General features: G+C 44.9%; 4 protein-coding genes and 2 non-coding genes across 6 annotated transcripts; 2 read left to right on the top strand and 4 right to left on the bottom strand.

The window, feature by feature from the left end:
- The first annotated feature begins 802 nt into the window (after nucleotides 1-802).
- On the top strand, nucleotides 803-909 carry F4813DRAFT_t8. Its single transcript has one exon. It is a non-coding gene; the product is annotated as a tRNA-Ile (tRNA).
- Nucleotides 910-3181: 2272 nt separating this feature from the next.
- Nucleotides 3182-3283, bottom strand: F4813DRAFT_t1. The gene has a single exon. It is a non-coding gene; the product is annotated as a tRNA-Ile (tRNA).
- A 2306-nt stretch (nucleotides 3284-5589) lies between these two features.
- F4813DRAFT_378248 (uncharacterized protein) lies at nucleotides 5590-7548 on the top strand (the record flags this gene model as incomplete). The annotated part of the gene is made up of 1 exon (XM_049245320.1): nucleotides 5590-7548. The coding sequence occupies one exon, from the start codon at nucleotides 5590-5592 to the stop codon at nucleotides 7546-7548; it is 1959 nt and encodes a 652-aa protein (XP_049104672.1).
- Nucleotides 7549-9221: 1673 nt separating this feature from the next.
- F4813DRAFT_7903 (HECT-domain-containing protein) lies at nucleotides 9222-12294 on the bottom strand. The gene is made up of 7 exons (XM_049248899.1): nucleotides 12116-12294; nucleotides 11989-12011; nucleotides 11879-11917; nucleotides 11710-11815; nucleotides 11521-11654; nucleotides 9430-11449; nucleotides 9222-9375 (listed from the first exon to the last, which is right to left on the bottom strand). Exons 1-7 carry the CDS (start codon nucleotides 12148-12150, stop codon nucleotides 9276-9278), a joined length of 2457 nt encoding a protein of 818 aa, XP_049104671.1. The 5' UTR covers nucleotides 12151-12294; the 3' UTR covers nucleotides 9222-9275.
- Nucleotides 12295-14094: 1800 nt separating this feature from the next.
- F4813DRAFT_7885 (uncharacterized protein) lies at nucleotides 14095-15410 on the bottom strand. The gene is made up of 3 exons (XM_049248897.1): nucleotides 14965-15410; nucleotides 14601-14857; nucleotides 14095-14527 (listed from the first exon to the last, which is right to left on the bottom strand). The coding sequence occupies exons 1-3, from the start codon at nucleotides 15037-15039 to the stop codon at nucleotides 14257-14259; spliced, it is 603 nt and encodes a 200-aa protein (XP_049104670.1). The 5' UTR covers nucleotides 15040-15410; the 3' UTR covers nucleotides 14095-14256.
- A 928-nt stretch (nucleotides 15411-16338) lies between these two features.
- Nucleotides 16339-16949, bottom strand: F4813DRAFT_394859 (glycosyl hydrolases family 31-domain-containing protein; the record flags this gene model as incomplete). Its single annotated transcript, XM_049247621.1, has 2 exons — nucleotides 16339-16538; nucleotides 16645-16949. 2 exons carry the CDS (start codon nucleotides 16947-16949, stop codon nucleotides 16364-16366), a joined length of 480 nt encoding a protein of 159 aa, XP_049104669.1. The 3' UTR covers nucleotides 16339-16363.
- Nucleotides 16950-17006: the final 57 nt, after the last annotated feature.

Genomic DNA, 17006 nt, shown 5'->3' with positions numbered 1-17006 from the left:
CAAGAATGAACGAAGGTATCATGAAGGTATCGTATGAGAATTACAATCATCTCAAACAATCTCTATGTATATAATTCATTTCCACCAATCAAGCCATCTTCTGCTGTTTACCCAAGTATTGGTGTACATATCATGAAAATAGTTATTTGTAATGTAATATGGGTTGGGTACCTATTCAATTCGTACTCCTCAACAGCTCGTCTAAGTTCGTTTCTCTTGGCCTTAAGAAGAAATGTTTCAATCTCAACAATATGATGTATTTCATGTTACAGTAATGCATAGGTACTACTAAAACCTCCGGTCACTAACCAATGGTGTCCAGTTACAGCCTGCCATGTTTCAGCGAACCAAACGCATATGTATACTACATGTAACTACCTTAGGTAGTCATGTATGTTATCTATTAATACATACTTCCATGCTTAGGTACTTGTGAACCACGCCGCTTTTAGCCTGAGTTCAAGTCTCTCTTATGCAACTTCATAAGTGTCCAGGTTAGGTATATTATATGTATTTGCATAAAACACGGCTCTTTTTATGACTATGATTTTTATTTTGAACTCTTTATTTTATCGAGTCGAAATATTTATTCATACTACGTTATTCTATATTACATACATACCTATCTCAAGTACTTAGGTGCTCAAGTGCTCAAGAGGTGTGCGGTATTTAAAGCCGCTAAAGCTGACTAGTACATGTTGGCGTTGACGGATGAGGCAGAAGACTTTTCGCTCTGGATCCAGCAAAAGCAAACAGCATCATATACGCACGTTAGCCCGACGACTCCCACCAATCACAGACCGGTCCCATAGCTCAGTCGGTTAGAGCGTCGTACTAATATCACCAGTATCATCATTGGTTATATCCTCGTCCATGCGAAGGCCGGCGGTTCGAGCCCGCCTGGGACCATTACTTTTGCTACTTCAGCCTACTCCTAGGTATTGGGTTGCCTTTTTGTCCCTCTTATCACTTGTCTATAGCTTTTTACTTATACTCCTACTACTCGAGTCTTTGTCTTTATTTTTATTTTTATTTTGAAAAGAGGGGGTTCTTTTTTTCCTTTTTTTCTTTCGCGCTTTTATTTTCTCTTAATTCGCAAACTTCGAATCAGTAAATGCCATTCTTGTACATATACATTTACTAACTAGTGATAGTTAACACTTCTCAATCCTATCTCGGGCTCGTCAGGGGCAGTTTTATTATACTTGATATGTTTACCAGTTACTCTATTTAGTATCAGAGATACCTTAGAAACACCCACAGGTCTAGTCCTGTTTGTCACTCTTCATCCAGAGTTGCAATATCAGTTCCAAGCCATACAGTTAAATCATGTAAAAGACCATGAGTAACTGAGTCGTTGACATGCCGGTCACCTTTCCGTGTAAAATAAAATCACAGGTATAGTACTAATGTAGCGCTATGTTGAGGATGCTACGGTTTGCATATAACTGCTAGAGACTATGCTGCATAGAGTTAAAGTTAATGGCTTGGCTTGTAGTGTAGTCAGTGGCTGTATTAACCCATGCCCCATCTTATAATAAGGGGAGATATGTCAGGATTCTAGATGAGACATCTAGAACAAAGGACATGTTCAGTATGTATTATAGACACAGGCTCTCATGGGTAGATTAGAGTTCCTCGCGGAACAACGAAGTTGTTTCCCCCCTGTTTAGTCCCACCTCGTGACAAGATATACTCCTTATATTATAAACAGACCTAATACCATCAGTTGCTCAGTGTGGCCTTATTATATCTTGACAATGACTTTACTTAATAGATTATGTTGTATATTTAGGGGATTTTTTCAAGTCGAACACCAATAATCCTACAAGGGCGTAATAGGGAGAGTGGATATTGTTATCGAGCCTTTTTCGAATCGAAAATTGTATCAGCTAAGATTATAATAGGGGGGATTCTTCAAATCTAACGGCATCATCAAGCCCCGTTTTATATTACGTTTGATTAAAGATTTCTTATGGACATGCTTAGCCGGGCTACACTAACATCTTTAAAATGTTCCGAAGTATCATGATCCTAATGATTTTCTTCTACTTAGCAAAGTTACCTAAATAATCTAAGTGTTTAAACTATTGGCTATATTTTAACAATTACACTTTTAGATTTGACACGGGCTCACTCTCAAGCTATATTTACATTTTAATCTTATATTCTACCACAGCTGATATTTCATCTTCAATTAATTCAGGCCCAGTTAAATCAGCAAGATATATAAACTCACATATATAGTTTTCATTCGTCTCGGCTTGCAATCTATTGTCATTATTATATGATTCTAGTATAATGGATTTTGCTTAACACCCCTATTATTTTCTATTTATGCTGGTCCCAAGTAAAGATATGATGAGAAACAGGTGATTATTCGCTAGAAATTACTAAGAAGCTAAAGGATATATGCGAAATAGGTTAATATCAAGACGCCGGGTTTTTGGATTACTTTTAGCTTGTACAAACACTGTAGCACGACGACTGGCGCACCATCCGATTCACGTTAAAGTATTATCACTAGGACTGTTAGGAGTTTACTAGGTCTAGAAACTCTTTACAGCTAAGATGAAAAGAGTTTCGATGCATTCTAACATTTAAGCTTCATATTAGGAGGTTACTTTAGGTAGTTATTAATAGATAGGTATATCACGAACCTACCACACCGAGTCCATCACCGTATTTACTATTAAAATTAAAGTAATCGATATAGAATTAACCGCCCGGCTACCCAGTAAGTTAAGCTAAGACTACTTGTAATAGTTAGGTCATTAGCAAGTTGGGGTTCACAAGAGCACAAAAGCGCCCCTAAGGCTTGAAAGCGAGTTTAGGATCAATAATGCGGCTTAGCCGATGGCTATTAGAACTTGAAAAAGAAATGGTACTTAAGATTGGAGTGTTCTTCTATATGCTATGATATTAAAACTATCTAAAATAGAATGATGGATGGATGGTTGTAATAAAAGTAACATAACAATAAAAAAACTAGCAGAAAAAAAAGGGGGGAAGCCAGTTTGAAAAATCTCACTCCAAACTTATAGTAGTATGACTAAGTAAGATCAAACATAACAATGCTCTCTAGCTTTTTATATTTATATACAAATTGGGAATTTATCAGAATATACTAGAAGTAATGATAATAATAAAAGGAAAAAAAGGGCAAAAGGGCAAAAAGGCATGATCCCAGGCGGGCTCGAACCGCCGGCCTTCGCATTACTAGAGATAGAACTACATCGTAGTTGTATTAGTACGACGCTCTAACCGACTGAGCTATGGGATCGGGCTGTTGAAATTTCTTGATTATAAAATAGTTATATAAGCCTAGTACTAATGTTGTGAGCGATTTTTTGGGTTAGGTAGGTACCTACATGTAGGTAGGTGTCCGGAGGAAACCGCTAGTCTGAATCAAGCATAGTAGCCGGGCGATTTTTGTACACGTGCACAAGCATCATGCAATATCTTAGTGCGCTTGTACAATATTTAGCGTTCCTAATGCAATGCTTATTTATGTATGCAAAGGTACCTGCCAGCCCTGCGTACCAACTAAAAGCGGCCATGTAATAGCCTTTCATGAATCAATTTCATCTAGTCATGTTTCCATTCACTGGAACTTGATTGTCTTGTCCCTTTTAAAAGAAGCATCCCATATCTGCCTATTTCTTCCCTACTTTTAGGTAGGAATATACCGGGTATGAGACTTTGCCACCGTAACCCCTCTCTCATCCTTAAGTGAGTCATAAAAAAGGGAAATATTTACCTAGGTATGAAGTATGTATAGTTAGTTAATTGAATCGGAGATAATGAGAATATCAAATTACCTACATGTAGGTGCCTAGGCAGGTACTTAGGTACATTTACACTACACAACTACATGTACCATGCACACATGTATGTACATAGGTAATGCGGGCATAATACTGTAAATATTATGCAAACACCCCTTTACCGTGCAGCACAGACCGCCTCGAGATACGTACGTTTGTCTTGGAAACACAAATGGAATAATCCCTGTCGATTCAGAGCAACTCGAATTTGATTGACCCCCTTGTCAAAAGCCCAGAATCCCAGGATCCCAGAATCCCAAATCCATCCGTCGGACTGTCGGGCAATCAAATCAAAAATCAAAGTGAATTTACAACGTGTATGTACCTAACTTACCACCACTCACCACTTAACCTCCCTAGCTCCAGGCAGGTAGCCACCCATCCAACCCAACAGGGAACTACATATCACACCTCACCCTTATAGCAAGCACATAGTACATAGCACATAGCACATAGCACATAGCACCCTCACAGCAACCTAGCAGCAAGCATTAAACAGTCGAAGCTACAGCAAAGATACGCGTTAGGTAACCTACGACACCCCCCAAACCCCAAACTCGAGGGAATCAGTACTTCCTTGCACCTTCGCATTTTCGTATCTTTGCATCTTTGCATCTTTGCGTCTCTGCATCTCGCACCCTCTAAGAAACCTTACAATCTTACAACATTTTAACCTACAACCTTTCATTTTTGCCTGCCTTTCCTGCCTTTCCTGCGAAAATCCGCCTGTCGCAACATCCGAAAAAAGATACTCGCAGCAAATGATAGTCGGCTTTCTTCCGCCTTTTTATTTTTGTTCTATTCACGCGTTCCTTTGCTGAATTTAATACTTTCCCCCCCCCCGTCGGTCGCGCCACTTTACTTTACTTTACTTCATTCCCTTCGCCCTTATTCTATTATTTTTTGTTGTCTCGGTCGCATAAATCATAAATCGCACCTTGATGATCATCATACGCGCCTTCTAATAACCAACGCACCGCCCCACAGTATCTCTATTTGATACTGTTTTACTGCGCTCATTGTCCTTTTTTCGCATCTTGTTCTTTTTTTCCTCAAGGACGTTTTTATTGTCACCTGGTCGCAAAGTCTTTATTAAAGTCGGCCCTTACATACTACATACTATTAATTACGCGCCAACATTTTACGAACCATTTGCGTTGTTCTTGTTACTGGGCCTGTCGTCGCGCATTCCTCGTCTATTACGAACCTGACTCGGACCAAGTTTCGTTGGGTTTGACCGTGGCCACATCAGCGATAGCCCTACTCCTTTTTTGCGCATCGTCGACCCATCAGGAGCCCGTGTCTCTACTATTTGATACGTGCGGCTTCCTTGGTTCTTGTTCCTCTGCCTTGGGTACTAGTGATTGCCTGCTTTACTGCTTAGCTTGCTGCTTAGCCTAGGACTAGGACTAGGACCGTTCAGTACATAGCGTGCATCGTCAGGCTAAAAGAGGTGGTCGCATCCGCCGGCTGAGCCGACCCCCGATTTGCACACTTTCCACCTGCCGCGCTAGGGAGGAATTAGGTACCCACCCCCTGCAACCATTCGTTGTTACGTCAGCCTTGCCTTCCCATTTGGTGTCGCACCTCTGGCGATAGGTCCCCCCTTCCACCCCCTTTTTTACAACTTTATTGCTGCATACCTACATATCAGCCCGGGCCTGCTCTATCTGCGCCCCGACCACGTACAACAATCAACTGCGCAACAACGCTCTTTGAGCGCAAAAACACCAAACTTCACTCTTCCCTATCGGGTATGCTCATGTTCCGATTCTGGAGTTCAGATTCGAGGGGAAGCGACAAAACTTTACAAGTTGAACAGCCTATGTTTGATTTCAGCAAACCACTGCAGCCTTGGGTGTCAGAGTCGCCGCTTACTACTGCGGCCGCCACAAACATCCCTACAACCCCGAGGCGGCGCAAGCAGAGCAACGTCGCGATAGCGTCGCAACTCCCTGCTTCTTCACCCGCGCTCAAGCGGACGAGGACTGATGATGATGATTATGATTGCCTCAGGGCGCACAAGAAGGTGGCTTTGTCGTCGGTAGAGGAGGGGAGAGGGCATGCATCGCAGCCCGTATTGAATAGGCCCGACATGAATCGCGCTAGAGATGCTATCGAACAACAGTTTAGTCTCGAGATATTACTCAAGCACGACGAGTTACGCTTGATTAATCAAGAACTTGCCAAATGCCAGGTGGCTTTGGAGCAGCTGCGAAGGTGCCATCTAATTCCGTATCCACAGAACGTTCCCACGCCGGAACACATGGTGAATATAATGAATGGGTCAGGTGCAGCCTTGCAGCCGAAGTTGGGCGAGAAGCTGCCTCAGTGGGCACCTCCCTTCGGCGTCACTGAGGGTCCGTACGCGCGACACTATGCCAAGTGGCTCATACCCGATCCTAAGTTCGACGGCATCCAGCCTGAGGCCCATGTGCAAGCCGAGAATTCAAGATTCAGGAATTCGATAGACGGTAGATCGACGAGAAATAGCTATGCTGAGTTAGGTGCATCCCAGGGGAGAGGTCGGCCAGTAAGGGGTACGGCAGGTCAGAAGCTCCAAGCTCTGTCAAATGGTTATCCACCTCCCAAGGATAAGAACGGACCTTGCGTCCTGAAGCGATCTGATGGGAAGACCGTAAAACTTGTCTGCATTGATTGCCATCGCGAGAACTTTTCAAGTACGCAGGGGTTTATTAACCACTGTCGAATAGCGCACAAGAGGGACTTCAAGAGCCACGAGGAAGCTGCGGTACACTGCGGCCATCCCATCGAGGTTACTGAGCCTAGTGGTACTGTAGGAGAAGAGAAACCAGTCGTCCAGAGTACACCTTCGTCCGGTCTTGTCCATCCATTTGTGCGGGAGAATGCTATGTCCGAGTCTGAGGCCTGTTTCTCTGTTGTGTGTCGTATCCAGGAATCGTTAGAGATGTACAGCCGGGGCCAACTACATGGCGTTTCGTCGATTCCCGGCGCCTTCAAGAGTTCTCAGAGCGCACCAGCGGTAGCTACACAGCAACCAAATTTCTTACCTTCAGCTGATTCTCCACATCTCTCTCGCTTACTTCAAAGCAGAGGATTTAATGGCAATCTGAGCGAGTTGGTCAGTGAGGCTAAGGCCAAGATCGACCTCGACCAGTACTTTTCCCCCGATGATGAGTTGGACGAGGCTGACGCTGGCGGTAATGGCGCTGAAAATGGCGCTGCACATCAGGCCCCATCCCTTGTACGGGTCCCGGTGAGGGCCACGATGTCACCCGCCATTGCTACAGCTCGACCACCTAGTAGCAAAGGCCACCTTTCGCATATTCCCTATGCCACCCCCGTGCCAACCCCAGCTCCCAGAGTCATGTCAGCTCCCGAGCCAGAGATGATTGTAGATGACGACATGTTAGACGTGGATTTGAGCCCTCATACTGCCGTCAGCAATAACGCACCGTCTCTTGTCAGTGACGATGGGGAGTATGATGACTCGGAAGCGGACTCTGAGATGGAATCAGATCTAAATGATAGCATCGGGGCACAGTCCATATCGGATGTCGACGAAATTGACATCGAAGACGACCACAGCGGTGCACGTTCTATTCGGCACCACCGCGGCTCTACCGGCGCAGGGTCTGGGACGACGGTACGCCTACGTAAGGATGACAGTAAGCACGTCACCTTTGTTAGCCCTATCAAGGGGAATGGGAATGAGCACCAGAGACGGGGTCGAAGATAGTGTATGAAGTTCCTAATCGGGATTTGCTTCACGTAATCTTTGCGCGGACTAGTCAGTTGGCAGTCAAGAAGACATGCTGAACGACTTTCTTTTAACGTTGGACTATACCGAATTCGTTTATGATCACTTACTATACACCTTTTATTACGATTGCATTTCGAAATTTTTTCAATTTAAGATTTGTGCCGAGGAGCCAGTCTTCTGGGGGTTCACGCGGAACATGTCTATTAGGTTACGAAGTTGATTCGATCAGCGTTAACACGGAAGCACGGCGGCGTCGGGTTGATAGGTCAATTTGAAATTAGTAGAGGTTAGAGGGCACTCAGTGTGAGGAGGCACTGACGGTTTTGATACACCTATCCTCCACAGCGCGCAAGCTAGTTAGCAACAATTGTTTTTTATGAAGGGTTGCGAGACAGGCTGATAGACAGCGGTTCCTGTATCTATAATATCGAAACTGTATAAAGACACCATCGAATATTGAGAGCTTGCGCAATCAAACGTAGATGTGCTTTGTAAATGGTGATATCACCCTTTCTTCCTTGTGACGAGAATAGTATTCCAATACGGTGAAGTGTTTATCAAGATCACTATGATTGTACTGCCTACACTGCCTTCTATACACTGCCTTCTATAAATGGCCTATCGAATTGCAGATTTGAACAGACCAGCCTTTAACGCTTGAGCGATCTTCAGATTTATACGTATGCACCTCCAACTCAGATACTTGTAATATACGTTCAATTCCGTGATCCATCCATCCATAAAAACCGTAAGCAGAGAAGAAGGAGCTGATTGGACTAAAATTCGACGAGTAAACTCCCGAGGAGAACTCGCCGGTTTATACCAACCCTGCCAGCGTACCAGCCTATATCTTACCTAAATATGCCGTTCGAACTCCCAGATCGAACTTATTGATTTGTGTTATGTAGTGTACCTGTTAGTCATTAATAATAATAATAACAATAATAGGCATAATTAACCCTCCCCTTCTCCTTGAATAAACTCTTGATTGGTGGCATGGTTACACCGGTAGCCTTTTCTGCCGCACTTGTGTATGTATCTAGGTATGTATATATATATTAGGTATATGGGATATATGCAGCTGCTATCGTTACGCACGTATGCATGTATATACGTAGATGTCTGGGCCATTTACGTACGAGGGAAACAAGTAGCCGGACGAGGCGAGGGCAAAGCGGATGAAGAATGGTTGTCTGTATGAAAGTCGATTTTGATAAACGGAGTTAACACCAGCCCCCTTTTCGATTTACCAACTTAGTTGCCTGGGCACTCATTACATTTGGCCAACAAGTTCATTGCCCTTACATCATGATTCAGTCCAGTTGTTACTGCGTTTTGTGATAACATATCAATATCCATACCCGTGCAATGTGATATGATGTGATGTGATGCGATATATGAAGTTCAGAAAAACGAATGTTAAACCCGCTCCGAGTTCCCTATTTGATTTCATCTCCCGGATAGCGGGAATGTGTACACACCCTCGACGAGAAAGTCAAAAGATAATACGTGCTATTAACCTTCATCTCTCTTCCCTAACAGCCACAGCTAGGTTGCAATGGCGGGACGAAGGGGATCTGAACCAAGACACATAAATGAGATGCAAAAATCCGTCCGTAATTCAGGCTCTGTCGTAGTGAGGAAACACCATTAATCGTTCTATATACAGCAATAGCAGCAGTAAGAAACATTGGAACAGCCTTTTACTCCTGTCCGAAGCCCATGGTCTCCTCCACCGCCGTAGTTAACTTGTTCTGTAACGCCTCCAATGACTTATATGGGGGTAGGTCTAGGCGGTTAAAGCTGTATTATCGTTAGCGGCATGTCTAACATCAAACGTATCTGTCAAGTACGTACCAAGTATGTGCCTTCGGCAAGTTGCCAACTTCGCCTGCTTTCTCGATAGTAAACCTCCTCGGACCATCGCTACCCTGAAGATCCTTGAATCCGTTGACCGGGATTCGGGAAGTACCCGTCGTGAATTGTAGCAGTCTGCTCTTTTGCTCTCCATCCCAGCTCCGTACTGTTTGCCAGAAAAACTGGATGACTTCGTCGCTCTCCGTGTAGCCGCGGTAATCGGTGTGCTTCTTCCAGTCGTCCACATCGATATCGGCAATACCACCAATTAGTAGCTCTAACTCGCGCTCATCAAAGACGTTGATTAGGTCTTGAGGAATGAGCTCGTGAAACCCTTCCTTGAAGGCCTGGAATTGCTCCGAAATACGCTTCTCAATGCGCCATTTGACCATAAGGTCCACGTATTCTTTCTTGTTGTCATTAGTAACGTCGATATTCCGGCCGTCGGGGATAAGATCCTCCACTGTCACAACGCCAAAGCGCTCGTCCTCGGTAGAGAAAGTCTGCTCGAGTATACCGCCAGAAATGTCGTTGTCAAGCATCCACTGCAAACTCCGATGAAAATCCGCGTCCACACCCTCCATATCAGCAAGAACCACCGACTTGCCCAACATCATTTTGTAAAGGGCACCAATAAAAAATGCGTCGAGGAATCGTCGGTGGAAAATGGCCAGACCAACCACGCGACCAATGAACTTAAAGTAGTTCAAATGTTCGGGATTGATACCGGAGTGAGGGTTAATCTGGAGGGTGTAGTTATCGTGGGCGGAATACTCGAAAAGGCAGTAGAAAGGGTTAAACATTTCATGCGATAATAAGAAAAAGAATTCTCTAGAGAGACCACCGTAATCTAACCCATCTTCGCCGTCAAACTTGATCATCAAGCGCTTCTTGAGATCAGTTGCGGACTGTCGTGAGATTTCCGCGAAAGAGTCCTCGAAAATGTGAGACCGTCGTACTTTCATGTGACATTGCCCTGAAAGTATCCGCATGGCGGGCTGCGAACGGAAGTAAATCAACTTTCTTCGGAAATCTCGCTTATACTGTGGTACATTTTGGTCTAAGGATGATGGTAGTCGGGGATCGTCCCAAGTGGTAGTCTTAGTATTATGATCCACGAAGTAAACGCGAGCCGTGTTAGTTAATCGCATTTCCCACCCGCTAGGCAGTGGTCCGAGTTGTGAGACGGGCTGCTGCTGTATCGTTCCGTTAGAATTATTCTGGCCGCCATACATTCTAATATATTGCTGGCGGCGAGGATCAACCCATGTGGTAGTCCTAGTATTATGGTCAACAAAATAAGGCCGACCTTCGGGCGTCCAACGTTGTTCCCAGCCAGGGGGAAGCTCGCCAGTACCAGGGCTGGTAGCACCGGTATGCATCAAAGTGCTTTGACCGGGGCTATGCGTAGAACCGCTACTGGAAACAGGCTGTTGCTGCTGTTGCTGCTGCTGCTGAAGAGTTGGGGAATTGGCACCAGTACGATCTTCCGGTAGGGTTCTGTTCTGATGCCTTTGACGTTCAACCTGAGTAGCCGCTTCTCTTTCGCCGCGATTCTCTGCGGAAGTACCGGACTGGGTTGGACGGTTCCAGCTCGTGGTCCGCGTATTATGATCTACGTAGTAAGTTCTCCCCAGATTATCCTCGCGCCGCTCCCAGCCAGCGGGTAAGCGACCCTGAGCATCTTCAAATGGGCTCATCTGGGCTCCAGGCCGAGCTTGTGCACCGTTGCCGTTAACCGCGGGCGGGTTTGCGCCATTAGGCCTCAACGGCAAGGCCATTTGTGCACCTGGCGCAAGTCCGTTTGGACCTGATGCTGAAGAAGTCGGTCGTTCAGAAGCACTATTGGCGCTAACAGTAGAGGCCTGGGGGGCTAAGGAAGGTCGACTAGAGCTTGCTGATGAGGGTTGCTGCGTAGGGCGGGCAGGGGTGGTTAGATTTGTAGATAGGTTGATTATCAATTTTCCATGAACGACGAGGTTATCCGTAGACTTTTTCAAGTCCCGTGTAAGCATCTGGTCTGATAAACGATGTCAGCCTGGACCAAGTGGAATTTGTGGCTTTTTAAGACATAAATATGCCCATACATACCATCGGCGCCGTCTGCTAACTCGATAGCATCCCCGATCCTGATATTAATAACGCCCAAGAAACCTTGGTCCTTCTTCTTGAACTTCTTCTGGTCAAAGACCTGCACTGCTAAAATACTATCCTCGGTTGCTCGGCTACAGATTTGGTAAGTTTATGGATAGTTTTTGCTTATAGGAGGTAGATGCGTACAAATCAAAACTCTCGTTCCAATAAGGATTGAGGGTACGTTTGGAGACGGTCGTGGTCTTGGTCTGCTCGCCATTGATGGTAGCTACGGCAAAAGGATCAGGTAGACCTGGATGTCAAGGGATCGGTTAACAGCTTGGACCATACGGATTGCGACAAGTGATCAACATACGGAATACATCTCGCTTGTACAGGCCGTCGGCAGCGATGACTAGAAGAGATAGGTAAGTATCTATGGGCCGCCAAGCATGGTGATGGAGTTGGAGTTGGTAGAAGACGCACTCGTGACTCGCAGATTCGGTTGGCTGTAGGAATAAAACTCGAAGTTAGCGGATCGACTTGTCAAAAACCATGGCCATAACCTTGTATAATATGGCCATGTAGAGGTTCGTGATCATTTCAAACTCACGCCGAAGGCCCTGGCTCAGTACGAGTTGCGGTCATACTAATAGCTGCTTCACGGTTTGGAATGAAGTCAAACGTCTCACTCTCTCATGACCTCTTAGATCCCGGATCCCACCTGGGCGTCCCCGTTCCAAAGGAGGGGTTCCGTCCGTATTCGGTCAACGGCGGACGTGTATTGAATAATACAGATAAGATTTAATTCGATAAGTTGGTTGGTTTTCTGCTCTGGCCCTCCCTGTGCCTCGTCCGAGTTTCTAGGTGAATAAAGTAGCGGAAATGTGAGCCTCGTGGAGTCTTGATGGTAATAGCCACTAAGCAAGTGGAAAGTTATGAGGTTAAGGCAGGTCGTAGTGGGTAGCAGTGATAGGTTCCTTCGTAGTGGCCGCAGTGGCCGCAGTGGCCGCAGTGTGCCGCAGTGGCGTAGTGATCAATTATGACTACTACATATGTACCTAACATACCTAATACATGTACCTGTTAGGTACAATACAATCGTACCTACCTAACTAGCTGGTGTTATGTAGTGTACTTCGCAATACACAATAGCGCTGAATCGATCCGGTCCAATAGCGGCCATATCTATTAAGCTGAGGCTGTGCAAGCGCTAGGAAACAGGATAATGCATGCAACATTGAACCTTCTGCGCGCAAATCTTCATGTACATTTAGATATCTAATACATCTTTTTAGAGTGCTATTTGCCAATCCACCCAAGTATCTATCATCACAGCGTCGGTAACTCAAGTAACTAGTGCACGTACCTCCAATTGGTTTGAGATGTCCCTTTTTACATCACCCCCTACCTATTCGCAACTCTCGTCGTCCTAAGCTGTGCCTTGTGTTTCATTAAAATGGGATTATTACCAACCTCGAGATATACTAACTATCCTTTTCCCCATAGTTATCTAGGTTAATATATACATAATGGGCAAACTACCTAATAACAAAGAGATATCTTCCCTCCACGGGAGCTTCAAACTTAATCCCACCTTAATCCTACATATTTTCGAATGCATATTTTCGAATGCATACCTACCTATGCATTCAACTTTGATTTACATCAACACGCGGATGGGCTGATAATAGAAGCTTCTCCCATTCGGCGGCCTCCAAAATACCCCAGCATCTAAGCCTCGGGAGCTCCCAGGATAAGACGGCAATACGGTCAAGAGAACAGGACTTATTGGCTCTCCTAGTTCATAGGTCTAGACCGTGCCGTTACCCGGTCTCTTCTGTGCTTGGTACACTATCATGTCACCATGTAGGTATTTATTCTCCGGAAGGCACCGGGCCAGAGAAATATTATAAATCATAAAATACTTGCCTAGGATTGACTCGAGTCTCGTCTCTTCATCTTGCATGTGACCATGACGGATATGAAATACTACCTACGACAAGGTCAACTTAGATCGCTTAGTCACGGTTATAGGGTAGGTAGACAGGTACAAATGATAGCAAATGGACGACAGGTATTATTTTGATATTTTGATGTCGACCATCACTTTAATCTGTCATGACTAGCAATTACATAGGTTATCAGGGGGGTAGGCGGAAATATTTAAGCCTCATACCCTATTAAGGCTCCTCCGCTTTGAAAATACATATTTCGGAAAAGCATCTTTAGATTGCGTTTCTTTCCTTGTCGAGGAATTTGGAATTCGGAATTCACTAAATCCATAGGCAAATCGCACATCCTCCCTCGACCACCAACCTCCTAGGCTAGGTATTATGAATACTATCCTCTCTTGACGTCTTCGAGTTGCAATAACCGTGCCTGGCAAATAAGCAACAAGGCCAAGGTAACAAAAGCTCCACGTGCTCATCCTTTTTCTACGGCCGAGTCTCGCCTGGAAACGCTTCCCTGATTTTGGGCATGGAGGCAGAAGAAGAAAAGAATAATGAAGTACGCTACCTGGTAACGTTGCGCCATACCTGCGAAGTCGGTGATCTAATAAAGTCCTGTATGCATCTCACATACCCAGTCGACATTCGTCTGCCAATTCCTATAGAACCCAAGGCTATAGGTAGGTAACCATGTTCCTTTGCGTTAACAATTATAAATTTCCCCCCCTTCTCCGCTTGTGCGATCTTCAACGTCTCTCAGGGGCCGGGACTGGAAGACTTGAGAAGATGAGCCCAGCCAAGCTCAGTACGGATTAAAACCATTGCCTCGTGCTCGACCCCGATAACCACCCCGGTAGATGCCTCCTCGTGGCGCAAACCCACCTCTTCCACCGTAATAGCCTCGTCCCGAACCGCCAAATCCGCCGCGGCCGCGGCCACCACGGCCACGGCTAAGGCCCGGGATATTGGTTCGCTTGGGAGTAACTTTGATGTTACGTCCCTTGAGAACACTATCATTCAGCACCAACGCTTGGGCGACGAGGCTCGGTTCGGTAAACTCGACGTACGCATAACTATACAAGAAATATGTGAGCTCATGCAAACTAGAATAGAAGAGCTTTGCAGAGCCAATTCGGTCTTACTTACCCCTTAGGTTGGCCAGTAAACTTGTCCAGCAGGATAGTGACGCGGTTAATGGAACCACAGCTCTGGAAATGAGCTTGTATCTCCTCGGGAGAGACAGAGTAGTCAACATTCCCGACGAAGATACTTCGACTATCAACGTCGGATCTGTCCTCTGAGACCTCTTGTCCTCTCTCCTCTAGTGCAGCATGCATCTCGCGGAGCTTAGCCGCCTCTTGCTCCATCTCGGCAACGCGTTTCTTCATTGCCGAAATCTCTTCCTATGCGCAAGCATTTCCCATTAGCCGATAAAATCTAACAAATACCCCATCTCGTATTGAACATTTCAACGAAATTGTCTACACTGAGGTCGGAAGGGAAGGCGCACTTCATCATTACCCTCCTCGTTGACCATGGGGTCCTCTCCGGTGACATCGCGCTCGTCGTGATTCGTGTCGGACATGATGCTTGACGTGACTGTATTCCCGAGACACGTCAGTATAGTTCGGCAGTATATGAGACGCGTAGGTACAATAAAGGCGAACCTGTAAAAGAATAAAAAATAAAAAAGACTGACCCCTCCCTGGCTCGGCGATAGCCTGGTTGCTTGTCAAGATGAAGTTTCCAATAGTAACAAATGCAGGATACCGAAAAGATGATGGAGAAAAGAAATTCTTATCAGCAACTTGATAGCATCGGTATGTATGCCGCAACCCAAGAAAGCGCAAGGGTTAACTGCAGGTGGTTAACTGGTTGGGATTTGAGGGACTCAGGTTGCTAGTTGGAAATGCGCTAGAAACAAGGCAAATTAGATGCTTCCCGTCTCTAGAGCTCTAAAAGCTGTAGTGGAGGTAGACTGTAAACCGTAACAGAGGGATGGGTTCTTATGTAATCATTTCATGTACCTGCCTTACCTGCCTTGCCTGCAGTTTTCTTTTTTTTCGATGCCCACTTTCCAAGGTTTTCTTGGCGTTTTAGCTGCCTGGCAGGCCTGGGCTTCGTAGGTGGGTCCGATTCGGCAAGGGTCAGACGGATGAATACATTAGGTACATGCAAGTAACAGAGATAGGTAGTAACTGATGTCTGCGGTTAGTTACCTGTTAACATTACAAAATGTAAGAGACAAACTAAACTTATACGATAGTGTCTTGCATTAACAATTTAACATATAAACTCTGACTTTAACAAAGACGCATAGTGTAACACTTATCGATCAATACTATAGTCAGTGAAGCCTACTGATAGGCAGATATCTGCAAGTCGCGCATACTTTAGCTCTTCTTCTGCAAACACCGTGCATATAACACTCTTTCATAAGTGATTATCAAGTCACAGGAAGCTGTATATAAACAACACCAGAGGAATTAGTATAAGAGTTAGTAAAAATGGGACGACTAAGTAGAAAGGCTCTACAACTATGAAAGTCTACCATATTATATTAATATATTAACCTAGTTGGTAGTTAACTAACTAACCCAGACAAGTCTAAACACAGTTTATCAAAAGGTTTTGAATAGACAATTATAAAGACTTCTGAGATGCCTTCCAATAGGGCTTTGTCTCTTGCGCGTTTGTACAACCCAATATTTCAAGAGTAGTCTTACCCATGTTGGATATATGCAGCAAGTATATATGTAAGAGCAAACATCCGGTTCAGGTGTCTTGCCGTGTTCCATATTACTTAGGACATATCCTGTTCTAGAAGTAAATATATTTGACTTTCAACTTAATATGTTTACTTGGAAATATATAGAAGACCTCTACTCGAAACTCTTTCAAGATTCGGCTCAAGATTGGAATGCAACTTCAAATGGCCCATCAAGAGACCACGGTCCCTTCAGAGTAACCGGCTTCTTGCCGCCGAGAACCACCACACTCTCTACTACAACCTCACCAACCCAATACACTCCGCGATAGTTTGATCCATCATCAGCTTGGAGGAAAGCGCTTTTGTCCTCGCCTCTAGTGAAAGTCGAGTAGTTATCAGCTCTATGAATGCCGGGATCAAGTATTATAATTTATAATATAGTGCTGGTCTCTCTTGTGTAAAGTATCGACCAGCTCCCACATTTTATGTAAAGGAAACCGCTCCGGAAATTCAGTAGAAACCTGCCGGAGATCCATATAATCGATATCGCCCCATAGCGTCTCGAGGGGGATATTTGCCGTAGAATAGCTCGCAACAACTTCGACCGCATAATTGACATCACAATACCCATACTTGCACTGATGGAAACCAAAGGTCCAGTAAGACATCATAGCAGGTAAGCCCACAACTTCAGCATACTGTCGACTAACTTCAGAAGGACTAGACCCGGCTAAGAAATAGAAATCCAGTACACCGCCGATGATGTTGTACTCTAAGGTAGACATATTGGGATTCGAAAACCAGTTGACTGCCATTAGTATTGAACAAGACTTCTCCTGACC

Source organism: Daldinia decipiens (assembly GCF_022478715.1).
Source record: "Daldinia decipiens strain CBS 113046 unplaced genomic scaffold F4813scaffold_1, whole genome shotgun sequence".
NCBI classification, from domain to species: Eukaryota; Fungi; Ascomycota; class Sordariomycetes; order Xylariales; family Hypoxylaceae; genus Daldinia; species Daldinia decipiens.
This window is presented reverse-complemented; position numbering and strand designations above follow the sequence as displayed.